General features: G+C 40.6%; 1 protein-coding gene across 3 annotated transcripts in view; it reads right to left on the reverse strand.

The window, feature by feature from the left end:
* LOC149204584 (uncharacterized) overlaps positions 1 to 27,524 on the reverse strand; it is a 403,576-nt gene that overhangs the window by 248,250 nt on the left and 127,802 nt on the right. For all 3 annotated transcript variants that reach the window (XM_089394759.1, XM_089394761.1, XM_089394760.1), the window contains exon 4: positions 7,690 to 7,803. In XM_089394759.1, the coding sequence (XP_089250885.1) occupies positions 7,690 to 7,803 (114 nt within the window). The remainder of the gene's footprint in view (positions 1 to 7,689; positions 7,804 to 27,524) is intronic.

Raw genomic sequence — 27,524 nt, forward strand, 5'->3', positions numbered from 1 at the left:
TGGGCTTCACCATCCAAATGCAATGTTGCCACCTTGATGGCCTCTGTCTCTGACATTTGGTTAAGCTCGAAATAAATGTCCAGCTTCTCCACCCAAGACTTTGTCGAACTGTTTGATGAACCATCAAACGTAGGCAAGTGGAATCTACTCGCTACACGGTGGGTGTCACCATTATGGTAATGTCGGTACCCTCTGTGATGGTCGCGGGGTCTACTATCCTGCTGAAGCTGAACAAAGTCTCTGAAAGAAAGAGCATCCCTGAATTCCTGCCCATAGGCCTGGTACTCTGCAAAATAATCACCCATATGACCGACCTCTACCTCCTGCTGGGCTCCGGCCCCCGTGTCCGCTCCTAAGAAAGCGGGCATGCTAGAGTGTGTAGGGGCATGCGAGGCTACCTGCTGCGCAGTATCACACTGCTCTGGCAAATGATAGGATGCACTCGATCCCTCACCAATCTGAAAAGCCCGTGGGCTCTCGCGCTGTCTAGCCTCTACTGCCGTGAATCTCTACCCCATCACCTCAATCTGCCTCGACAGATCCTACACTGATTTGAGGAGCATATCCACAAATCTCTTCCCGTCCTCGTCTTCCATCTGTTCTGCGTCCACTATTGGCTCTTTCTGTCCTGCATCCACCACAGGCTCCTCCTGTTCTACGTCCACCACAGGAACACAGTCTCCCTCCCCGTAGGTATTCTCCAACCTACGTCCAGTGTCTCTGTATCTCCTACCTCTATAACAGATGTAGGGTTTTTCCCCGGTGTCATAGATTGTTAGCCCCACAGGCTGAGCCAGATCTATGCTCTGATACCACTGTAATATCCCTAACCCAGAATATTCCTCAAACCCCAACGAAACTCCAACCAAATACGTGCAAATGATATAATAACCCAAAAATGACGAAATAACAGTGGTACAGCATATAATAATGTAAACAGGAAATATAAGCAGATACTCAAGAAATGCAGCGTGAAATGCTAAGCCATTTTATTATGCTGAGCAATAAAATGAGTACAGGAGGTGATCAAAAAGATGGCACCTCGACTTGCACAAGACAAGTGAAGAAATACTCTCAGAATAACAAAGAATGGCATCTTTGCGTGGATGGTGTTGGAGAACTGTCGTGCTGTTGCTGCTGCTAGGAAACAAATGATGATTTGGGGCTGCTCCCCTCCTTGGAAGATGCTGAAACTCTGGAATCGGGCTCTACTCAAGAAACCCAGAAAGCTTTCCTGGAATAGCCGACCCCTGAAAATCACCCCCTTGGGGATCTGCGCAGTTCCTCAATGCTCTACGCTGCTACTGAAGAAACCCCTCCAAACTCTGCCTGAAACTCCGCCAGAAACTCTGCCAAAAATCCTCCCATACACAAGGGCTAGTCCCCTGCTCAATCACCCAGCATAAATCCTCCTACAAAAACCCCAATCCAACACTACTGCCAGAAAGAACTGCGTCCCTCTCTCAGTGTTGCGCAGTCCTCCAAGACACTGATGAAACTGCTGTTGAAATGCTGATAAAACTATTGCTGAAATGCCAATGGAAATACCTTGCCCGAGCAAGCACTCAAAGTCCACCGGGGCTAAGGGTGAGATCTCCAAACAGAGACACTCAATGCACTAAACAGTGCTGCAGACTAGCTAAACAGCCAGCGTGCTCAGAAGTCGAAATGACTAGCTCAAAATGCACATAACTGAATGATCAAAATGAGGGGACTCCTCTCTCTTTTATAGCCTTCGCCTCTCTCAATCCCAACACCCATCTCTTCCTGCGTGGTTCCCTTCTTGCCACGTGTTCGTTCCCTCCTGCGCAGTCTCTCCATATGTCTGCGTGGGCTCCATTTCTGCGTCCCATTTTGGCCCCCTTGGCTCCCCTTTAAGTCACAACATTGTGCTACTAGGAAGTGACTTTTTATTCTAAAAGTGAATTATGTCCCCCGTCCTCACTTTTTATTTACAATTAACTATAGAAGGCAAAAATTGAACAAAATCGAATATTCCAATTAGCCATGGTTAATTAGGAATATTACATCAACACATAGGCCGGCTACATGTCCTCCCAAGCATCTTTCCATTAGATGTTTCATCTCTCCCTAACAACTAAATCAGATATATCCATTTGTCCAAGCATGCTTCCAAAGTGCTCAACCTTATTATGGAGAGATTTACCTGTACAAATATAACCCCAATCAGTAATAGACTCTCATATATATATATATATATATATAACTAAACACAAACCTTCGAGGTCCTCAATCATTCTGATGCCACTTTCATAATCATATATAATTTGTCAGAAGCTTTCTTCTTCTTTCATTTCTTCAGCAACATCAAATACATCCTCGGATCTTCTCAAGTCTTTTGTTTGTAACTTCATGAACATTTATCGATGGTACTTTTGCTTATTTCAAGGTATTTACTGTCATAATATGCCTTCCCTCTCAATTGGGGAGAAACACCCTTTCTTGTATCCAGGCTCCCTCTTAACTTAGGGAGACAACCACTTTCTTCTTCTATAACATCGGAGAGCTTTTCATGGCTCCATTCCTTCTTATGGAATCAAGGTCATCTTGATCATCATAACTTCCTTCATCATGCTTGTTATCATACGAACATATTCATCATCTGAAGATTATGTACCTACAAAAACCTTAATAGCAAGTACAACCAAATACAAACATATGAAGTTAACTATATCAAAATCATGTTACTATTAAGGAAGCATTTAGACTTTAGATATCAGACACCTAAATTTAGTTAGATTCATAAGAGACACATCTTTTTACATACTAGACTTCGACTTCTTGCTAGGGTTTTGTCACAAACCCTAGACCCCATCTTTGAGACACATAGCCTTAGATATCGACAATTCAATCAAATAAAAATCCAATCATAGTACTATACATCAATGCTATGCTTTTAGAATTACATGTTAGATTCTACTAGGGTTTGTTGCAAACCTTAGATTTTATCATCAAAACTAAATTATATTGAAAACAATATCATCATATCCTAGAATATCAATCTTCTACTAGGGTTTTGTTACAAACCCTAGATTTCACAAGCTAAAACATGAGCAACAACAAATAGGTCAGCAAATTCGCATATACATATCTAGGATTTCATTCTCACGTCATATCAATATTCATGCGTACTAGGTAAACCCGGGACACAAACATCAATACATCAAAGTTAGACAACAATTTTTCTCCAAGCTACAATTTCGATCAGAGGAATATTGACCTAGGGTTTCATTCCTAGGATCTCACTATAGATATTACAAGGGTTTTTCTCATAAACCCTAATTCACTCAAAAGATCTAGGATTTCAATATATAACAATGACATACTCTTAGCAACAAGACGTTAGGGTTTTATAGTGAGCCCTAAAGGTTAGGGTTTCACAAGAATGATCAAAATGATAGTATGACGAGGATAGATTTAATCTAATGATTAATCACCCTAACAAGAATCTTTAAGATTCAAAACCCTAGACATAGCGATGACAGTAATGTAAAGGAAATTTCAAAAGAGAATGAACACCTTTTCTGTGAAGAGAACTTCGTAACACAACTTGTCGTTTAAGACATACCTTGAATTGTTCTTTAACAAACCTTGTAGGACATCAATTCTTGAAGGGCTTCCTTTGCAACAGAGCTTCTTCCATGCTTCAAGTCTATCCTTTGAAGTTTCATCCATAACCTTTGAGTATTCCGCAAGCTTTTCTACCAAGCAAAATACAAAGAAAAGGTTATTAGTATATAATACAAACAAATCTTTATATGAAAAGGAAACCAAACATAAAAGAGGAAACAAGGAACAAGATACTTATCTTTTGGTAAAATGGTGAAGGCTCCCTCTTAATCCAATCTTTTTGAGGGATACCTATAACTTACAAAAATAATTCAAAAATGTTCTAACAAGACATGTTAGACCTACAAACTCTAGAAATCAAAACATAAAGGAACACAATTCAAAACTTAAAATAGAAGACTAAGAGGGATATGTGGGATAGGAGTTAGTAGTATAATTCCTTGACTTCTGATTCTTTAGTCTTGTTCTTCTTAGGTGGAGCTTCATCAATAACATTTTCTTGATCCCTATCTCTCTTCTTATTCCTTGGATTCTCTGGACATTGATTTTTGTAATGACCCATCTTATGACAATTATAACATTCAATCTTGGATAGGTCAACTTTCTTCTTTGGTCCCTTGAACTTCTTGAAGGTTGCCTTCTTCTTTTGATGAGCAGAATAGGCATTCGAGGTGTTTTCTTCTTCACCCTACTCCTTGTTATTTACTAATGATATTCGAGCTTCTTCTTGACTACATGCATTGCATATTTGTTTGAATGTTGGAGTGTCCTTCCAACTGCTGATTCTTGATGCAAAAGCACTCCAAGATTTTGGTAGACCTAGAAAAGCGACAATTACAAGTTCCTTTTCTGGAACAATTTCATCTATTACTTGGAGTTCATCCCTTATTCTAGAGATTCTTACAAAATATCATGAAATGGTATCATCTTTCGTCATCTTAATAGTTCTTAGTTCATTCTTGAGGCTTGATGGTGAATAATTTGGAGAGAGCCTCATACGTTTCTTGAGCAAAATCTATGTTGGATATGTATGGAATTAAGTTGTACTTTACTCCATCCACTATTAGGTTCATGGCTACAATTTTGAATTCTCTAGACTTCTCTTTCTCTGCTTCATCTGTCGATTTCTTGACTTTCCCTTGAACAAGATTCAAAACTTTGCGCTTTTCGAGGATCAGATCTATCCTCATTTTCCATGCCCTGTAGTTGGAGGCTCATTCTAGTTTTCTTTTGTCGTCATGGAGTTTGTCATATTGATATCTTCTACTCCTTGTGACCTGACCTTAAAACTCCTTTTACTTATATCTCTCTTTCAATAGATCTTCAGGCTGCCTTTTTCTTCTTTCTTTCACCTTAGCTCTAATACCATGTTAGAAAATCGGAAAGGCAGAAAGATTTTCTTATGTTGATAATTACTTATGATATAATTATGTTCTTATTAACTTCTTTATGTCATTTCTTTATCTTCTTCTCATCAAGCAATTATCAAAGAAAAAACATGAAGATCGGGGACACCAGAGGTAGGCACTCAGCCAGGGCTAAAACCTCTTTATAGGGGAAAACCCGGTCAAAACTCTTCCTTCAGTAAATTCAAATTGAGACAGACCAAGACCCTAGACCTATAGACCTTCCTCGTCCACCAAGTCAGCTCTTCCTTCTGATAGATGATCTCTTGCAAAGTTACCAAGTGCCAGCTTCTCGAATGCAACATCAACCCAGAATTTCGACCCCCAGCTTCAGAACTTCGACCCAACTTTAGGACTGCAGTTTCGATTTAGCAACTTCAGTGACTTCAGCCTAGCAGCTTCACAGCTTCGACCTTGATGCAGCGTCACAGCTTCGATGCAGCGTCAGAATTTCGTTGCACATGAGAGAGAGAGAGAGCCAAAAACTTTGATTCCAACTTCCTTCTTGAACTTCGCATTTTTCCTCTTTCCAACTACTGCAATTCAAACTTGTGTGAGATGTACATCCAAATGAGTTGAGTTGCTCCAATATATAGCGAGTCTATGAGGTCGAATTCCCTTATTGAGGCCGACTTGTCCTTCTTTGAGGCTGACTTGGTGGAAGAGACCTAAAAGACCTAATTTACATTAAAAATAAGTTTCTTTCTTGACTAATAAGGCCCAAGAATGGTTTGCTACATAATGACAAGGACAAGGACTCTTGACACAAACCCTAGAATCCTGCAATGGAGGCTTTGATCTATTAAACATTGACCTAAGCATGAAACCCATGCTTTAATAGGTCAATCTCTTTAATAATAATAATAAAAAAATCTTTCTTTTAACAAATCTATTCCGTCATGACTCAAATACAAGTATGAAGACTGACACTAGTTACATTCTTCAACAAGACCAGCCAATTAGGTTAGGATCCCCTATTGTGCATACGTAAACACAAGAGTCCATATGTTGTTTTTCTAATGAAAATAAGTATGGGAATTTGTGGATGACCTTTTAGGATAGTAAAAGCCAATAGTTCTTCAAGTAATATCTTGCATTGACATCGAATTCTGTCTATTAGGTGAGGCAAGAAGCCAGAATTCCTTCAAGTGAGGCATGAGGCTAGCTGCTTTTTGTTGCTCACTAGGAAGGATATCTTGCTTTGAAATGCCATCTTGTCATGTCAATACTTCTAAAAATTTCACTTAAACATCATTCTGGTAATCATTTTACAAGTTTATAAGCAATAATATTCAAACACGAGAAGAGCTTTAGAATACGTAATAAAATTTTCGTTAGAGGGGGAGTGAAGCCCATCTTTAAAGAGTTTCCCTATTTCGCTAAAAATAAATGCATGTTTTAAATCTAAAAATTTGTGTTAGAAAAGCTAAAGCTAAAAGGGAATTTTTACAAAAAGGCAACACTACTTTAGGTTAAATCTATTTGGGAATAAACATCTATTTGTATCTTTAGCAACCAAATATCAAATAAATTTTTGTATTGCAAATACATGTTATATGCATAAAAAATCATTGCATTGAGTACAACTTTCTTCCTTCTCTTGTGTGGTTTGTCTCATGCATGCCTATTTTGAAAACCAATAGGTAAGTTGCAAATTGTTCCCTCTATGTATTATGTTGATACAATGTTTAATGGTTGTTGATTAAGATGTCTGGCATGAGGACTAAGAAAAATATTATGTAGTAAGAAGCAAGCATATATCTATAGGTGACATCTTGGTGTCTACTACAGTTAAACATGACTTCTAACACGTATGAACATTCAATATCTTTCCATAAGGTTGTGAGGCATAGTATATAGTTAGAAAGATGTAACATTGTGTTCTAGAAGTGAATCTCAGTGTCTACTTACATTTCAACACAGAAGTTCCAATATTTATGAACATTCAATATTTGACCATAAGGTTATATGCATGTACTAGAATATATCACCATGTTGATTATGTTCAGATCACTTATTGTGCATACATAAACACTACAATTCATGCAGTGTCCTTCTGATAAATTTGGGGATGTCTACTTGGGATGGTAAAAGCCAACAATCCTCCAAGTGAGACCATGTATTGGTGTCTATTCCTATGAGTCCTTTAAGCAAGGCAAGAAACCAAAAGTTCTTCAAGTAAGGTGGGAAGCTTGTCTCTATTTATGTCATGCAATAGCAAGGATAAGGCCAACTTGCTTTGAAATGTCATTTAGTCATGTCGATGCTTTCATGAGGTAACTCCTACACAGTGTAAAGCACTCTCAATTTCTCAATTTTCTCCTACAAAAACACTAGCAAGGTACCATATACCATAAACCTAGGCATGTATTCAGTCATGATACTTCAAAAGACATGCTTAGAATGTCATAAATAGCAATGCCCTTAACTAGCATACAACAACTAAATTGTAATAACAAGCATTGTGAAATACGAGAGGTGCTTTGACAGATTCCAAGCATAATAAACTTGGGACTTATAATAAGCACACATCTCACTCCAAAAGAAACAGCATCCTTCTAATTTAAAGTATCCATTTCACAACTACCATCTAGAATATCAAATAGAAGAGGAGTCTCAACTTGACAAAAACAACAAATACAATATGCATAGACAAGCAAATATGATGAATTGAAAACCAAAAACACCTTACCTTTCCAAAACATGCTTCATCTCAGAAGCATATTCACGTTTATCAGTTTGTGCACGCAACGCACGAACAGCAGGGCCTTTGGAGATGTTCAATATTCGCTTTTGCAAATAGCATCTGCATAGGAAAAAAAATTAAATAGTTTGGAATGCTCAAAGAAAAGGATGATTGCTAATGATATTGATGACGTAGGATTACATTATATTTATGGAGGTGCACCTCAAAGTTAGCCAACACTACGCATGTAAATGTACAATCAAAGTAACACTATGGTTATGCACATGGAATTTGTCCCATTATCCAATATGGGCATATGCTAGGATTTCAATAAACATGATTCAATTAGGCAACCATCTAGCAAAGCAGAAAGAAAGTAGAGGGAAGAAGAACCACCTTACAAAGAGTATGTTGGATCACAAAAGCTAGTAAATAACCTTTCAATCATTCCCTGAAATAAACTTTTAGACTATTGAAATTGGAAAACCAGAAACATCTAACCAGCTAGCAAGTAATATACGAGATAATGGCTAAAGACATAAGATAAACATCCAAAACAAAACGAAAAGGAAGAAGCTATCAACTATTATGGCCTAACTAGATGAACAATAGTAAGATCAGATTCATCATTATGAATATTTAATCATGAAAGGAAATTCCACATTAATAGATAACATAAGTGTATTAATGTCTAGCTAATGACCACTGAAATAGTTCAATGGAGCTTCCAAATACAATGATGTCGATTCAAAGCAGAAGCACAAAGATTGCTCCTGTAGAAAGAACCAAGATGCATAGAGTAAAAAATTGATCGAAGCTAAAGCAAGAAAACAAAACTCCAGAAGGACAAAACGGATTTGAAAGGAGGACCACTAGAGCTAGCTCTCCTAACATCCAAGATTGAGTGAAGGAAACTCATAATAAACCACTATTTGGAGAAAGACACATGAGAATATGTACTACCTATTGTGCTACTCTCTAGAAGAGGTCGACCTCCACTAGGCCTAGGTTAGCTCGTCTAGCTATCAGAGTGGGATCTAAACTAACACTATCACTAACATCTCCAAGAAGGGGGGATAGTCCCACACACCCACATTGATCTGAAATTAGATCCAAGGCCATTATTTGTGTATATCTTGGTGTCTGTTGCTGCAAAATCTAGCAGGCCTTGCAAAGGGGTACCCTACAAGGCTATTACTAGACCAAGTGACAACAATGGGGTAGCTGCCCAATGTCACCACAACCAAAACCCCCTGCTCTTTATGTGTTGATTTTGGGTAGCATCGGATGTGCTCTAGCTCCAAAATTTGGTGCAGGGGCTAGAACACATGAGATCTCCAAAACCCAGAAATTCCGCCAGGATGAGGAGTTATTAAAATAATGGATTCCCAAGTCTAAACTTAGGAAAATAAAAATATTAATGTGTATTAATAAAAATATGGGTGAGAAGGTTCTAAGTGACGAGGATCAAGCTGTTTTAATCTTAGCCGTTGATTAGAGATTTAATCTCAGTCGTTGATTCATCAACAGGAAAAGTAGAAGAGGAGGCTTGAGGGTCAGTTGAAGATACACCAAGAGATCAAAGAGTTCAATTTTTTCGGGGCCTGATTTGCTGAGAAAGTCGAGCTAAGTGATCTGAGTTGCAGTGAGGGGAAGTTCAGCTAGGGAACCTCAGTCTGAGGCCGAAGAATACATAGCAGAGAGGCAGAGCAGCACTGGGAGAGACAGCGCAGTCCTAGAGAGGGTGACGCAGAGGTCGTAGGGGCTGACGCAAGTGACGCAGAAGCCGTAGGGGCTGACGCAAGCCCTTAGAGGCAGCGCTAGGGAGATTATGTGGGGCAAAGAGGGAGTAGTTCAGCAAATCGACTTTCTGGGCAAGGGAGGCTCACTGTAGGGGTGACGCAGCTCCTAGAGGGGTGACACATTTCCAGCGCAGAGCTTGGAGCAACCATTGTTGCCCAGCACTGGGAACAACCAAGCCATTTGTGGGGTTTGATCATCTAGTTGTTGAATTTGCCGGAATATCTGTCTCCGAATAGAGGTACTTCTGCCAGGATTTTTCTCTATTGGGTGAGCCATATCCGGCACCCTAGTTGTATTCAAGAATCTACTTAATAATACAAACTCTCTGTATGTTGCACTGGTTTTCCCAAGTTGGGTTTCTCTGGGGACGATTGTCCAAAAATAATGGTGCCCCTTGTGTGATTGTCTCAGTGTATTTCGATTCATGATCTGTATGTATGTGTAGGTTGCAATAGTGTTTTACATCGATATTTATGTAATTAAATAACTTGTTAATGCCAAGAACAAGTAGGAGATGTTAAACCAGTAATTGCAGTAGGGGTTTCTGATGTGAAGATTCAGAAATTTTCACATGGTATCAGAGCATTGTAGATCATAGGAAACTGAAGACACCAGCCAAGAAATCCGGAGAATTTGCAACAGAAAAGCAGTTGTCCCGAGTGACATCGTTGTTCCAGAGCCAAAGACGCAAAGGGAGGAGTGACACAGTGCAAAAAAGGTGAAGCAGAGGCTCACGCAGTGCCTGCATCAGCACTTTGAGCCAGGTGAAGGTGACGCAGTAGCTAGGAGGAGCCCATGCAGTAGTTGTGTCAAGTTGTCAACTATCCAGGCTAGCACAGAGGCAGAGGGGGGCAGATCAGGGTCACATGATGCCATGTCATCTTTCTAAGCCATGAAGGATTGATGCAATGGTCTGGAGGAGCTAATCCAGCTCTCATAGTGATTGTGCATAGCTAGAAGGGCTCAGATTCTTCAGTTGTCGGGGCTAAGGGAGCTGAGTAGATTTCGATTTGAGGAGCTAGTGGGACGTTGTTTCTGTTGGTGCAGAACAGTGTCTAAGGAGACTGAACCAAGGTAGAGGGAATCACTGCCTTGACAGATTTCTAGCCAAGAAATCTAGATCCGGGTTGCAACAGCAAAGGAGGATTGGAGAGGAGCAATTCGACAGTTGGTCGGAGGATTTCCGAGAGGGAAATCAGGACTCAGAGGGAGTCTAGAGAGGAGCTTGTTCCTTAGAGGGTTTCTTGTGCCCAAGGAATCCAGATCCAAGTTCTGCTAGATTGACGGCAGGAGAGGGAGAAGAGAACCAATCCTATTTTTGAGCAAAGATGGCAATGAATGGGTTGAGGGATCAGGACAGATTGGACGAAGCATCCAATTTTGTCATCTGGAAGGCCAAGATCCTAGCAATCCTAGATAAACATCACATTAAGGACTATGCCTTGAAAGTGGTTGTTGTTCCGGTTGACGTTGATGCGACAAAGAAGTATGAGGAGGCCTAGGCAAAGGCAAAGTGCATGATCCTAGACGGGGTCAAAGATCATGTAGTACCACACATTGCTAAGAAGGAAACAACAAGGGGGATGTGGGAGACCCTAACCACCTTATACCATGGTTCTTCCGTGCAACGGAAGATGTTATTAGAAAATCAACTGAGACTATACTAGATGTAGAAGGGATGATCCGAATTAGATCCATGAAAACTAGCAAAGTGCTATGACTGTATCAAATCAAACAGACTTCAAAAATTTATGAACAAAGAGCTATCAGGAAGACCTCTGGATAGTGGCAGTTTGTAGCCAGCAAGGAATGACGAGGACCTCGGCCAAAGTGCACTGACCGAGGCCCATGGAGACCGCGCAGGATGCAAACTGGTAGTTAGGAAGTCCGGATCGGAAAACAGAGGCCGTTTCTGATGCGCGATTAGGCCAAAGCGCACTGACCGAGGCCCATGGAGATCGTGCATCGCTGGGCAAAACCCCTCGAGAAGGAAAGGCCCCGAGCGCTCGGTCACATGGGAAGCCGAGAGACCGTAGGGAAAGCGCTAAAGCAAAAGGCGGGCCCTGCGCTCCAAAACTGGCGGAATATCGGAGGCATATTGGGCGGTAAGCGGATTTGGCAAAAAACGAGCGATTCCATACATTGCACGACGCGTGTCCGGCGGATGAGAGAGAAAACCGCCTCTCATCGCGGGCTAACGGTCAAGCAAGTCAACTGCGCGATAAGAGCGAACACCGTAGGATCTGGGGGCTCTAGATCTGACAGCGGAGATTGCGCCCGATGGGAAACCGGATTTGATGGGGGAATTAAGCCGCGACATATAAAAGTCTGAAGTCCGATTTGACCGCTGAGTTGGCGGATGAATCATTACACAGCGTAACCGAAATACCGAACCATTGAGGAAGAGCAGCGCAGTTCGTGAGAGGACAAGTGGCCACTTCCCTGTGGGACGTTGGTGATGACGCAGAGGCAGGGAACTCCAAACGAACAGCAGCAGGTGATCCGAAGGGGCAGAAGAGGAAGCGAACAGTCAAGAACAGATTGGCTTTAAGCCATGAACAGACAGAAAACAGAACAGGAAGAATCAGAGAAGAGAACAGTGGAAAAAAAGACGAGAGAGACAGTAAAGCAAGAGGCAGAAAAGAAACAGAGAGCCGAGCTGACCTGCAGCGTAAGGCAGCATCGAGCAGACAGAAGGCTTGAGAGGTTCAAGCGATCCCTATGAGGACATCTGTCGGGAATTGAGCACCACATTAGACTCATCCCATTGAAGACCAGAGAGGTCGAGACTTGGTAAGGAAAGAGTCTGTGCACTCTAGTGGCTTGGGGAATCCAAGAACCACCCTACCAAGCATTATCTGTTTCAGGAGACTCAAGTTGAGCTTTTCATTGTAAATCTCTGCTTTAAAGACACAATAAAAGAAGGCCACCACTGAAAGCTAGACCAGAGACGTAGCCCTGGAGAATAACATAGACACACACCAGCACGAGTCTGTAATACCTTCATTCATTAATTATTTAACTGAGATCACTCACGAGTGATTTTCAGATCAAGGGAGAAGGGATAGATTACTTCCTTCTCAGGTTGCAAGGGATTTGCGACCAGTTGACTTCCGTGGAGTCTACTCCAGATCCTGAATTCATGGTTAGGACTGCCCTGAATGTAATCATCGAGGATTGGGAGACATTTGTCCAAAGTATTTTGGGCAGAGCGACTCTCCCCAGTTGGGAGGAGACGTGGGCAGCTCTTCGACAAGAAGAGCTCAAGAGGATGACCAAGACTAGGAGTAGCGGCAAGGGAGCCCAAGTCGAGGAGGAGGAGGAGGAGGATGCAGCTCTTACATTGCCATGACAACAAGTGCAGCAGAAGAGGAAGAAGAAAGACATCACCAAGTTTAGATGCTTCACTGTGGGGAGTTGGGACATTATGCCACTCAGTGTCCACGAAAGAAGGGCCAGGGGGAAGCTTTTGAATCAAAGGCTGCTCCAGCAAAGGCAGACAAGGATGTCAAGGATGACGATTGTGCCATGAGTGCTCATGCGCCTCTGGAGAAGAGGTGGGGCGATATGGAGTTGTAGTCAAGAGGACTACATGTGGGCAGGATCCTTTAGGTGCCCAAACTCTTGGATCACATATAGCTACGGGAGGCCTTAACGACAGTAACATAATGACGGGTGTCGGTTGTAGCGAGGTGTGATGGAGTGACAGTGGCAGTGTTAGAGTGCTAAAGTCTGAGGCAGCACAGTGGATATTGTAGCAATGCGAGAGGCACAGAGCAGTTTGCAACAACGCAATAGCAGCAAAGGGTCAGCACAGATTAGGAGTAGAGGTAGCTTCAGCGTCATGAGGCATCCATACTGACTATCATGTCAGTTTTTGGGTGACGTTTCAGTTGCTTGCTTCTCAGCAGCTGATTTTCATTGCAGTAGTTAGCAATGGCAGTGCTATGGGCAGCGTGATGCAGCATTTTGAGGAGTTGCAGTACAAATGTAGCAGTGGCAGTGGCAGAGTCATGGGAAGCAGTATGGGAAGCAGCGGTGCAGTGGATAAAGGGCAGCAGGCCAAGCATCAGCAGCACAGAGGACCGATGCAGTTGATCAGTGTCGTACTTCTGTTGACAAGTGTTACTAGAGCACATTCCTCGCTAAGAGGGAGTGTTGACTTTGGGTAGCATCGAATGTGCTCTAGCTTCGAAATTTGGTGGAGGGGCTAGAACACATGAGATCTCCAGAACCCAGAAATCGTTTGGAGAAATTCCACCCGAATGAGGAGTTATTAAAATAATTAATATTTTTAATGGGTTCCTAAGTCTAAACTTAAGAAAATAAAAATATTAATGTGTGTCAAATAAAAATATGGGTGAGAAGGTTCTAAGTGATGAGGATCAAGTTGTTTTAATCTTAGCCGTTGATTAGAGATTTAATCTCAATTATTGATTCATCAACAGGAAAAGTATAAGAGGAGGCTTGAGGGTCAGTTGGAGATACACCAAAATATCAAAGAGTTCGATTTTTCTAGGGCATGGTTTGCTGAGAAAGTAGAACTAAGTGATCTAAGTTGCAGTGAGGGGCAATTCGGCAAGGGAACCTCAGTCCGAGGCCGAAAAATACATAGCAGAGAGGCAGAGCAGCACCGGGGGAGACAGCGCAGTCCCAGAGAGGGAGACGTAGAGGTCGTAGGGGCTGACGCAGGAGCCGTAGGGGCTGACGTAGGCCCTTAGAGGCAGCGTTGGGGAGATTCTGTGGGGCAGAGAGGGAGCAATTCAACAAATCGACTTTCTGAGCAAGGGAGGCTCACTGTGGGGGTGACGCAGCTCCTAGAGGAGGTGATGCAGTTCCAGCGCAGAGCTTGGAGCAGCCATCACTGCCCAGCACTGGGAACAGCCGGGTCATCTGTGGGGTTTGATCATCCAGTTGCTGAATTTGCTAGAATATCTGTCTCTGGATAGAGGTACTTTTGCCAGGATTTTTCTCTATTGGGTGAACCATATCTGGCACCTTAGTTGCATTCAAGAATCTGCTTAATAATACAAACCCTCTATATGCTACACCAGTTTTCCCAAATTGAGTATTTTCAGGGACGATTGTCCAAAAATAACGGTGTCCCTTGTGTGATTGTCTCAGTGTACTTCAGTTCATGATCTGTATATATGTGTAGGTTACAATAGAGTTTTACATCGATATTTATGTAATTAAATAACTTGTCAAAGCAAAGAACAAGTAGGAGATGTTAAACCAATAATTGCAGTAGGGGTTTCTGATGTGTAGATTCAAAAAAATTCACATTATGGACTTTCACCAATGGGAGGAGTCCCAGTATGAGGTCACCTATGATGGATATTATAAAAATAAGGGCACAAGCTGACTACAAAGCTTCTAGGGAAAAGGCACCACTTAAGTACAAGGCTCTAATCAATGAGATAGGGGTGATTCGCTTTCCCTACAGAAGCCAATTTTATGCACACGGCCTAGGGTTTGTTAGTAGGTTGACAGTCGAAATGGCTTAAGATCAACGTGAAGAGAAAGGGTTTCCTAAAATGTGTTTCAATAAGGACATGGCACATGAAACCCTCAAATAAGGCCCCAAGTTGAAGCTAGAACCAAACTAGGGTTTAACTTAGCACAAGCAACTAGGGAAAAGATATTTATGGATTAAACAGAAGTGAATGGCTACCAAAAGGAAGTGATTTTGTGGCAACCACTCCCCTCTTGGTATTTAGACTCTCCAAACTCCAATATTCTTCCTCCCTAGGAATTCATACAAATCCTTAGCTTGTGTTGAAGAAAGTATAACTAGGTTCAGTCTTCATAGTGACATGATCTTTGTATTTGATGAAATAAAAGGAAATAAATTATTTTTGTAATCTTGGTACATGGGTTTCATGAGCAAGAAATGTCTCTAGGTAAAAGACTTCTTGATGTCTTTAGGATTTATTTAAATGTCAAAGAGTCATGTCATGTGTATAGAAACTCTTCATGAGTTCATGTAAATATGTACAAGTCTTCAAAGTTGTGTAACAACCCTCCAAGACCAAGATCAATGCCTCAAAGCAAGCCTATCAAAGTCTGCAAGCAAAACGATAAGGAGATGGTCATGTCGGCTCCAAATAAATGAATTAAATAAATACATGTCATGTCGGCTTGAAGCAATAGTCATGTCGGTTCATGGATCACGTCAGCTCATATATGGAAGCCTCACCACTATAAATACCCATGAAGGGTCAGCGCAATTACACCAAGAGATAGAATTCGTATGCCTCTGAAATCTCGCATGAAAGAGCCGTAGTTAAGGAGCAGGTGATTGGGTGAAGAGGCCGCAGACTAGGAGGAACATAACTTGCATTTTATCTCTGTTTTTTCGGGTGTCTAAGGAGCAGCAGATCTGCATTTCTCTGTGGATAGATCTAGGGTTCAGCTGCCTCCTCGGATGGGTATAAGGAGTAGCAGAACCTAGATCATCTTCCTCTCGGCATACCTGTGATGTCCTCGAATGGATAAGAGTAAATCAAGCAACGTGTGATCTAGGCCCTCAAGTGAAGTGATGATTCTCGGCATGAGGATGCAGTCACTATGAATAGAATACCCTCGGCCTTCACACATACTATGATATACCTGTAGCAGCCTCGTCACAATGTATTGCAGTAGTTAGGGTTACATAAAGATGATAGTGTGATCTGGGCACTCAAGTGAAGTGATGATTCTCGGCATGAGGACGCAGTCACTATGAATAGAATACCCTCGGCCTTCACACATACTATGATATACCTGTAGCAGCCTCGACACAATGTATTGCAGTAGTTAGGGTTACATAAAGATGATATATACTATCTCGATGAGTTTCTATGATGGCAGAAACCCTCGGCAGACCTATGAGAAGAGACATACAGTCTCATTGGTTACCACAGCATTTGGATTGAATATGATGTAGTCTTGACGTGCTACAAAGAGCAGTAATCACAGCAGCTATAGATATTGATCTAATAGATCAGTGATCTCAGTTTCGGTGTAATGAAAAGGAGCAACCTCGTCATGATGAGAAAGGAGTAGTGTCAAGGTCCTAGTGTCTCAACATGATATCATAACCTCGATGAAGGCTACAACAGTAAAGAAGATCTTAATGAAGCAATCATGGTGCAGCAGTGACCTAGCTAGAGGAGCAGCAAGATGATGATCTCAACAGTGCTCTAGGAAGAGGATTGATGGCATGGTCTTGGAGAGGCAAATTGTGTCAAGGGTCATAGTCTTGGCATTCGTCAATGGAATCTCTATAAGAAGAATATTGCATGGGTTTTCCTCTCCAAGAGGGAGAGGTTTTGGCCCTGGCAGAAAGCCAAAACATTTGTGTTCTTGTCTCTTTTTATAGCAGTTTGATGAAGCTAACATATACATATTAATAATGAAGTAAACATCAAGCTAACATAAATTGTCTAAACACTTCACAAATTGTTATCATGTAACGAAGAATCAATGTAACTATGCCTGCCCTAGATTTTTCAACATGGTATCAGAGGGATTGGTTCAGCAGTCAAGGAAAGGGGCAAAAAAGAGACATTTAGAGGTCAAGGCATCAAATTAGCTGAAGGATCTACAATCAAAGAACAAAACCTAGATCTAAGAGGCAGCCTACATCATCAAGTCTACAGCAAAGGGTTTGAAAGACAAACAATCAGAGGATGAAATAGTCAGATCTGAAGATGCATAGCAATAGCCTTGGTGTCTCCCACAATTCACATCATGGCATGATCTCAACATTACAGTGATTGATCCTTTCAATAAAGATCAATTCAGATTCCCACTCAAAGAAGCAGATCATCTACAGCATGATTTGGATAGACAGTACTCGATGAAGAATGAAGGTGTTTGTTGATAACACTAATTGATGGGTCTCTATATCATGGCAAGCAATCACAAGACAATGCTGCATAGATTCCTTATGTAGCCCAAATACATAATCAAGATAGCTCGAAGGCAAAGGAGGCAATTTGCATGTCTACTCCAACTACTACCGACTTGATCAAGGTGAAGATTTCATCTTCACAATCAAGTAAGTACCTTTTTCATTTTATAATCAAATTTGGTTTTATGACTTCATGATTGCAAGAAGACCTATATATATTGATGGGTCATCAAGGGTCTTGCATGGAATAAGAAGGACTGTCATTATCCTTAGAGAAGTCAGTACATCAAGGTCTCCTTTGAAGTCATGAGAACTCTTAAGGTTCTATAAAGTAAGAAAGGAGACATAAGAAGGATACCTGAAATGCTAGAGGACATACTCTCTGAAATGTAGTGCAGAAGGTGCCAAAGAATGAAGAAATATCTTCATGAGATCTCAATTGAGAGATCTGGGAAAATGATGAACATATAATCATCATTGATAAGCAAGGTGACAGTTGTCTATGAACAAGAAGGTCACCTCAATCAAAAGTTTGTGATCTTTGTGCCAGATAGAGAAAGGTAAGTTGAAAGGACTCAACTATGTGCAAAGGAAAGGTTAACAAAATCTAATAGCACTATGAAAAGATTATGAAAAAGGGTTCATATCATCTAAAGGATAGAGGAAGCTAAAGGAAAGAGGGAGTAATAGATCTCTAGTATAAATAAAATGGCATCTCTCTCAAATGGGTCCTATCAAAAGTCCTTGCAGATATGACCATGGTAAGAAGATGCATCGTGGCATCATGGAATCAAGAGCTCGTATAGGAAGAACATAGCTCTTGGGAATCTCCTTGGACATTAAAAGGAAAAAGGAAGAAGTCATCCAGGTTAGAGGAAACATTTGCCAGATGGAGACATACTAGATCCTGAAGGATCTCTGATAGAAACCTTAGCGGAGGATCTCCTAGTCCGGGAAGGCAACAAATGTTTCATCAGGATTTCCAACTTATGAAAATCATGAGACAAAGGACTGATGACATGATGAAGCAGATCAAGGGATTGAAGATCTGTTCAATCAAGAAAGCTGTTGAAAGTAGCTTGAAGGGAAAATGAGGTATGTATGCTTATATTTGTATTTGATATCATAATGTCATGATATATGGTTGCAGGTAAAATGGATCGGGCATGATCAAAAGGGAAAGGATCTCTTCCTCTGAAAGGATGCAGAAAGACAGAAGTCAAACTAGATGAAATCAACATAATATGTCCTCATAATGTAGTATGAGGTAGTTGAAGACCATTGAAGAACTCTGAGAGCTCCTGGGAATGAAGGATGTGAGGATGAAAGAGATCGTGAATTATGCAACCATGATGGAGGCAATCAACATCCAGAGGATCAGGAAGTCTTGACCAGGAAATCTCCCAGAATAATGTGAAGACTCTGATGGAAGTCTGAAAAGATGAAGACCCTTGACAACAGATAACATTGGGAGATGTGTCAACATATATCCAGGATGATTCATACCTACAAGAAGATGTCACTAGAAAAAGGCCATCACCAAAATGTAATATGTGATTTGTTTTTGGTGTCTGACCTCTTGGAAAAGTCTGGGTATGTGTGCAGGATCAAGGAAACGAGAAGTTGTGAAGGATGTCACAACTATGTACCTTGTAATACAGAGCAATCATTGTTGAATGAAAGTAAAGATAGATGAGCTTATGAAGGAAGCCCCAGATGTAAAGCCAAGGCAGATACTTTCCGAAAAAGAAGGAATGACATGACAGAGGAAAGTGATCGACGGTTGAACCCTACATGTGAAGAAATTGATGACATCGAAGTCTTGAATCGTCAGTCAACTAGAAGACCTTACAAAGCACTGATGATAGAGTCCCTGGGTACGAGGGAGCTCTGGGAAGTTTCTATGAGCAAAGGAACTCGAGCAAGTTTCTGAGTAAAGAGAAACTTGGAACTCTTCCCTGGTTAAGAGGGACAGTTAGGCACACATTCTTGTCTTCAGTTCGGAAGAAAGAATGGAGGATTGTGTAATCATCTGGCATCCGACACTCTTTGAGGATGTGGTAGGGCATCCAAGACAAGAGTGGGCAAGAGGACCAATATTCTTGAGGGCTGGGAACCCAAGACGAGAATAGTCCTAGTAGGGCATATTCGGAGAACACCTAGGTGGGTATGACCCTAAGAGAGACAATGATGATGTGCGTATATCAGTCATTGGTCTCGCCAACATTGTGTGCTCTGATCTAAGTGATAGATAGAGTTGTTAGTCAAGGCCTTACTAAATGGAAACAATGTTGGTTGAAATGATGCTATAACAGATGGATTGCAAATCCGTTTCTTCTTATGAGAAATTCTTCAAATTGAGAATGACCAAGTACCATTATGAATAACTCCCTAGTTAAGAGGGAGTGTTGAAGAAAGCGTAACTAGGTTCGATCTTCATAGTGACATGATCTTTGTATTTGATGAAATAAAAGGAAACAAATTATTTTTGTAACCTTGCTACATGGACTTCATGAGCAAGAAATGTCTCTAGGTAAAAGACTTCTTCTTGATGTCTTTAGGATTTATTTAAATGTCAAAGAGTCAAGTCACGTGTATAGAAACTCTTCATGAGTTCATGTGAATATGTATAAGTCTTCAAAGTTGTGTGACAGCCCTCCAAGACCAAGAACAATGCCTCAAAACAAGCCTATCAAAGTCTGCAAGCAAATCGATAAGGAGATGGTCATGTCAGCTCCAAATAAATGAATTAAATAAATGCATGTCATGTTGGCTTGAAGAAATAGTCACGTCGGTTCATGGATCACGTCGGCTCATATATGGAAGCCTCACCACACTAAATAACCCATGAAGGGTCAACACAATGACACCAAGAGATAGAATTTGTATGCCTCTGAAATCTCGCATGAAAGAGCCGCAGTTAAGGAGCAAGTGATTGGGTGAAGAGGTTGTAGACTAGGAGGAACATAACTTGCATTTTATCTCTGTGTTTTCAGGTGTCTATGGAGCAGCAGATCCACATTTCTCTGTGGATAGATCTAGGGTTCAGTTGCCTCCTCGGATGGGTATAAGGAGCAGCAGAACCTAGATCATCTTCCTCTTGGCATATCTGTGATGTCCTCGGATGGATAAGAGTAGATCAGGCAGCGTGTGATCTAGGCCCTCAAGTGAAGTGATGATTCTCGGTATGAGGACACAGTCACTATGAATAGAATACCCTCGGCCTTCACACATACTATGACATACCTGTAGTAGCCTCGACACAATGTATTACAGTAGTTAGGGTTACATAAAGATGATATATACTATCTCGATGAGTTTCTATGATGGCAGAAACCCTCGGCAGACCTATGAGAAGAGACATACAGTCTCATTGGTTACCACAACATTCGGATTGAATATGATATAGTCTTGACGTGCTATAAAGAGCAGTATTCACAGCAGCTATAGATATTTATCTAATAGATAAGTGATCTTAGTTTCGATGTAATGAAAATGAGCAGCGTCGTCATGATGAGAAAGGAGCAATGTGAAGGTCCTAGTGTCTCAACATGATATCATAACCTCGATGAAGGCTACAACAGTAAAGAAGATCTTAATGAAGCAATCATGGTGCAGCAGTGACCTAGCTGGAGGAGCAGCAAGATGATGATCTCAGCAGTGCTCGAGGAAGAGGATTGATGGCTTGGTCTTGGAGAGACAAATTGTGTCAAGGGTCATGGTCTTGGTATTCGTCAATGGAATCTCTATAAGAAGAATTTTGCATGGGTTTTCCTCTCCAAGAGGGAGAGGTTTTGGCCCTGGCAGAAAGCCAAAACATTTGTGTTCTTGTCTCTTTTTGTTTTTGATAGCAGTTTGATGAAGCTAACATATACATGTTAATAATGAAGTAAACATCAAGCTAAGATAAATTGTCTAAACACTTCACAAATTGTTATCACGTAACGAAGAATCAATGTAACTATGCATGCCCTAGATTCTTCAACAGCTTGGTTTCTTGGCCTTGTTGTCGCCTAAGATGCACACCTAGATTAACGTGGGAAAAGTCCTCAACCCCACAAGGTGTGGTCTTTAGGATCAAACGCTTAAAGAAGGGGTTGTCACTTATTTCCAACTCTCTCCATTTAGGTTCTCTCCTAGCTAAACCAAGGGGGTGTTCCCTAAAGATGACTCTAAGAGGATAACTTGTTAAGTTTAACAAGCTCTAGGAGATTATGATGTTAATTAGATTAGTTAAGACTTCACCAGTTTAACAACTTGAATTATATCTTGAAATGAGATTGATTAGCAAGTATGAATAATTAAGAGCATGTAACAATCAATAATGGAGATAAATCAGCTATATTCAACAAGATATCCTGCAAGACAAACGTAATTAAACCAATGCCAAATATATTTCCAAGAAATATATGCTCATAAATAAATTCACAATACTTGCAAATATGATATATCAAGAAGATCAACAAGTTGCACAATTAGAGAAGCTACAAAGCAAGAGGTTAGTGAACCACACAATAGATTATATGTAACTTGAAATATGAGCAATAAATGGATTAAGAACTTGCAAGGAAATAAAGAACTTGTACTTAAAGAGAGATGTTCAAATATGATGTAACTTTAAAGGGCAATTAATATAAGCAATAAAGTGAGATAGACAAGTCCAAGAATATGATTAAAGTGCTTACAAAATGAACAAAATGCTTACAACCCAACTTATACAATAACTAATTGAGTGAAAGATGCAAACAAGTGTATGTTAAGTGTGTGAGAGAAAGTGGTCTTGGTAAATTTTATTATATGCCTAATCTAAGGTTTGACTTCCCCTCAACTCCTTCAACTTGGTAATGGCTGAGGTTGTTGCAAGAAGGCTAAGTGAGAAGGCTAAGGCATTGTTACCCACCATTTTGTGCGTGATATCCCTAGGAGAAAAAAATTCTCCAAGATGGTCCTCAGCCGGCAGCCAGCAGTTCCTTGCAGCCACCAACTAGCTCGTTGTGCCACTTCTCTGCCACCTGAGCCAGCCATGTGGTCCCTCACCCATCTGTCATGATCGTATGTTTGAAGGTGGGCCTCCTGAACCTAAAGGTATGTCTTGTCATTTGGTAATTGAGTATTGTAGTTTGCTTATCATGAACACATTTGGGCATGGATTAATGGGGGGATTCAGTGGAAAGAGGTTTGTGCTCTAGTCCCCTAGACCCCTTTTTGGATATCAAGTTATTAACCTTGAATTCTAGTCCCGTAGGATCTTTTTTATTGACCATTTGACTTTAGGAATGGTATTTCACAGGAAATCCTGATGTTGGTTGTGTTCCCACTCACTCATCCACATATATTTCCCCCTTTCCACTCAATATTACCCCATTCATCATTTCTCCTACCTAGGTCCACATTCTTTCATTGGGTCCACATAGGGCTAGCTCCCCCCTTCCCCTTGTCCACACCTTGGGTCAGGCTTGGAATAATGCTCTAGAGGTTGATGTAACTAAAAAGAAAAGCAAAAGCAAAATTGACCACATTCAACAGGAAAATGTACCATAAAATGCAAAAGATGGTCGAGACAAACACATTTAGGACGTGGGCAAAAGCAAATACATGAGCTCTACCCCATCATCATGGCCATCACCTTGGTTCCTACAAGTTCTATGAGCCTCCTTCATCATATAGGAACCCATGATTATCCCAACCCCTGGTGGGCAATGAACCTCCCTACCTTAAAGGGAGGGTATCCACTGCTATATCTCACATATCATGTTCTTACCCCTTGAGCCTCGAGCAGTTAATTGAAGAAAAATCATAAAAGGCAAAAGGCATATAAATAAGGGTGGAAAAACCAAGGCTGAGGCACCTCATGTACCACAATTGCTCCTTCATATACATTATATACCCAAGTTGTAGGAATTTACGAGGTAAGTTCCTCAGATAGAACACCAAAGGACACCACACACAAACAGATCACAAATCAATACACCAGTATTCTTGACGTGGTTAAAACCCTCAAAGAGGGAAACAATCCACGGCCTGAGCCAACGCAACCACTTCAGGCAATTTATTAATGTAAAAGAAAGAAAATTTACATAAGCTTCTCTCATGAACGGTCACGTTTCAAATGACCCTCCATGCTCTTTAAATAGAGACCATGGACCAATCGGGTGTTAAGCCACGGATCAAGTGTCGGTAATACCGAAGAGAGAATGAACCATCGAATCACTTCATGTCTAAAACATATCGTGACCGTCGAATTGTAAGTTACAAAAAGTACATAGTAAAGAAACACACTTTACCTAACTAACCACTAGACCAAGTTATACTTAACTATTTCCTATGTGTCGAAATATCCTATCATCCCCCCTTAAGAACAACTTGGAATAGGATTGAAGGATGTACAAAGATGACACAATAGGAGAAGGAAGGAGGCACTAGAGCCTATCCCCCCTTAGTGACAACTTCCTGAACTCCAACCATAAATCGAAGTTTAATAAACTTCACCTGTGTGAGAGCCTTTGTAAAGATGTCTGCAACTTGATTATCGGTTGAACAATATTGCACTTCAAGAACATGGTCATGAATGAGCCTTCTAATGAAGTGCATGTGTAGTTCAATGTGTTTGTTGTGCTGATGTTGAACTGGATCTTTGCATAGTTGAATGGCACTTCGATTATCACACCAAAGTGTAGTCGGATGTTGCTGCTGAAAACCAAACTCTGACAGGATCTGACGAAGCCACAGGGCTTCCTTATTAGCTTCTACGGTGCCAAGATACTCTGCTTCTACTGAAGAAAGAGAAATGGCACTTTGTTTCTTGCAAGCCCATGTAATAGGTCCAGAACCAAGAGTGAAGGACATAACTTGCAGTAGACTTTCGATCATCAGGGTCACCAGCCCAATCGGAATCAGTGAAACCAACCAATAGATGAGATGCTTCTGCACTATAATGAATCCCAAACTAAACTATACCTCGAACATAACGAAGTATTCTTTTAGTTTCTTTCCAATGACTTTCATGTGGGTTTTGCATAAACAGAACAATAAGGCCAACAACAAAGAAAAGGTCAGGACAGGTATGGGTCAGATACAAAAGTTTTCCAACAAGCTGACGCTATAAGGTAGAATCAACTTCAGGGGAAGTACAAGTGCCTGAAAGTTTGGCTCCAGACTAAAAGGGAGAAGGGGTTGGCTTACAGTCTTCCATGTGAAAGTGGCATAGAAGATCACAGGCATACTTGGACTGGGAAAGGGAAATACCTTCTTTGGATTGCAAGACTTGAAGACCAAGAAAATAATGCAAGTGTCCTAAGTCTGTCATTTCAAACTACTTTTTAAGGCTAGACTTCACATGGTTTATAAGGTTGGGATCACTACCAATAAGGATAAGATCATCAACATAAAGAACAAGAATGATAAGAGACTTACCCACCTAGAAAGCTATCCATTTTGGCATACCAAGCCCAAGGGGCTTGCTGGAGACCATAAAGGGATTTCTTAAGCTGACAGACAAGTTTGGAGTCTGTTTGTATAAATCCAGGAGGTTGTTCCAGAATCCATATAGGTTTCTTCATGCAAGTCCCCATGCAAGAAGGCAAATTTAACATCCATCTAATGGACTTCCCATTTGAAAGAGGCAGCAAGAGAAAGAACAAGGCGGGTAGAGTTCATTTGGGCAACAGGGAAGAAGGTTTCAGTATAGTCAATGCCTTCAACTTGTGAAAAAACCTTAGCAACAAGACGAGCTTTATGTTTATCAACTTTTCCATCTGGTCCAAACTTGGTTCTGTAAACCCATTTGCATCTAACAAATTTTCATCCCTTTGGAAGAGGAACAAGGTCCCATGTATCATTTGCTAGTAGTGAACGATATTCTTCATTCATAGCTATGTCCCAATTTGGATGGCCTGAAGCTTCTGCAAAGGTGTCAGAATCATAATCCGCTGAAGCTTGAGCCAGTAAAGAAGAGGCTCTATCAAATTGAGAACGTGTGCGACGTTGATCCGTAGGATCACCTGCAAGAGCACCTGCTGCATCCCAAGTAGCGCAGACCCATTTTGGAAGCTGAGGAGCTGAAGGAGGATCCTAAGAAGGTGGGGGCGGATTGTCATCCTCGTTGTCATCATCTGAAGAAGAAATATTTTCAGAAATAGAAGGGATAGAGAGAGGTGGCACATCCGCGGAACTAGGCTCGTAGGCCGATATATTTTCAGCAAACTTTACATCTCTTCTAATGATAGCATTTTTGGATTTAGGATGAAAAAGTCTATATCCTTTGACATCTTCAAAATATCCAACAAAAATATATTTTTCACTCTTATGTTCTAAGGCTTTATGTTTCTCATCTGGAATATGGGCCCATGCTTCACTTCCAAAAACACGAAAGTGACTTACATCTAATTTAATTGAGCTCCATGCTTCTTTTGGAGTGATGTTTTTTAAAACCTTAGTAGGAGTGTGATTTACTATGTAAATTGCACAGTTAGTTGTTTCTGCCCAAAAATTAAGATTAAGTCCTTTAGATTGAAGCATACAATTTGCCATTTCCTTTAATGTGTGATTCTTCCTTTCAGCTACACCATTTTGCTATGGAATATATGGAACAGTATGTTGCAATTGATTTCCATGCTCAGTGCAAAAGTTGATGAATTTGTTGTTAACATATTATCTGTCATTATCAGATCTTAGCTTAAGAATTTGATGTCCAGATTGTTTCTCAACAAAGGCCTTAAAAGCCAAGAACATGTTAAAGACTTTACTCTTGAGTTTTAAGAAGTATACCCAAGTGCGTCTAGAGAAATCATCAATGAAAGTTAAGAAATACTTGTAGCCAAAAAATGAAACAACTAGAAGTGGACCACATAAATCACTATGCACAAGCTGTAAAGGGGTTGAGGCATGCCAAGAGGCACGTTTTTCAAAACTATCTCGATGATGTCTTCCGAGTACACATCTGGAACAAACATCATCTCTACAAGATACCATAGGAAGACCTGTCACCATATTTTCTTTACATAGATTTTAAAGGGAGCAATAGTTTAAGTGACCAAAATGCTCATGCCAAAGTTTGCTCACTTCATCATTATTATCAACAAATACCGAGGGAAGAGTTGATGACCCAAAGTTATTAAACTTATACAACCTTGTAGAATTATCAGCAATGCCAGTAGCTAAAATCTGTCTAAGATTTCTTAGGTCCTTAATTACAACATCATGAAATGAAAATTCAACGATTTGACCTTCACTTGAATGGGTTATCTGATATACAGATAGAAGGTTGCAGGATAAGGTAGGAACACATAATACATCATTAAATTGACCATTGTCTAGATGAATAGTTCTAGTCCCTACAACACTAAGAGATCTACCATCACTAACATATATAGTTTTGGTGTTACAATCATTTAAAGAAAACATGGCTTTGTTTTTGGCCATGTGATAAGAAGCTCCACAACAATGAGCCACTCATTAGAATGAGAAGAAGAAGATACATTTAGTGCATAACCAGACCAAGACGCTTGACAACCACATGCAGAAAGTGTTATTCCTGAAGATAAAGTTGAAGTTGAAGAGTGCTCCAAATGGATGTTATGCTTCTTCATTGTTGTTTCCAAGGCTTCCATCTTCTTAAAGCATTTGGATTCTAAGTGGCCATCTCGATTACAAAAGTTGCAATGTCTATCAATCTTCTTCCCTTTGTTTTTATTTGCCTTATCATTTTGTTGAATTGATTTTTCATTTTGAGACTGAAATTGCTTATAACCATTCTTTTTAGGATACTGCTTCTTAGGATTCTTTGAATTTAGTTGTTGCTGGGCTGCTAAGGCTTTCTTAAAAGAGTTTCCAATATTAAGAAGACCAAGATGTAAGAGTTTTTCTTGTTCTCTTATTAAATAATCACAAAAGGCATCAAAAGAGAAGGACTTGTAGGCTTGTCCTTGAGAAATAAAGGCTTCTCTAGTAGAATGGAAGGTGAAAACAAACACAGAGTAGGCTGGTCCTAACTTAGTAAGAATGGAATAGATAAGGCTATCATCTTCTTTCTTAACCTTAACACCTTCCAAGAGAAGTCTAAGGGTCTTGAATGGAAGAAAAATTATTAGGGCCCAATGTAAACAACTCATTTTTGAGTTGATGGGCTCTAATTTCATTTTTA

Source organism: Pinus tabuliformis, chromosome 1_2 (assembly GCF_031772625.1).
Source record: "Pinus tabuliformis cultivar Carrire ecotype Pingquan chromosome 1_2, CPIR1, whole genome shotgun sequence".
Taxonomy (NCBI): domain Eukaryota; kingdom Viridiplantae; phylum Streptophyta; class Pinopsida; order Pinales; family Pinaceae; genus Pinus; species Pinus tabuliformis.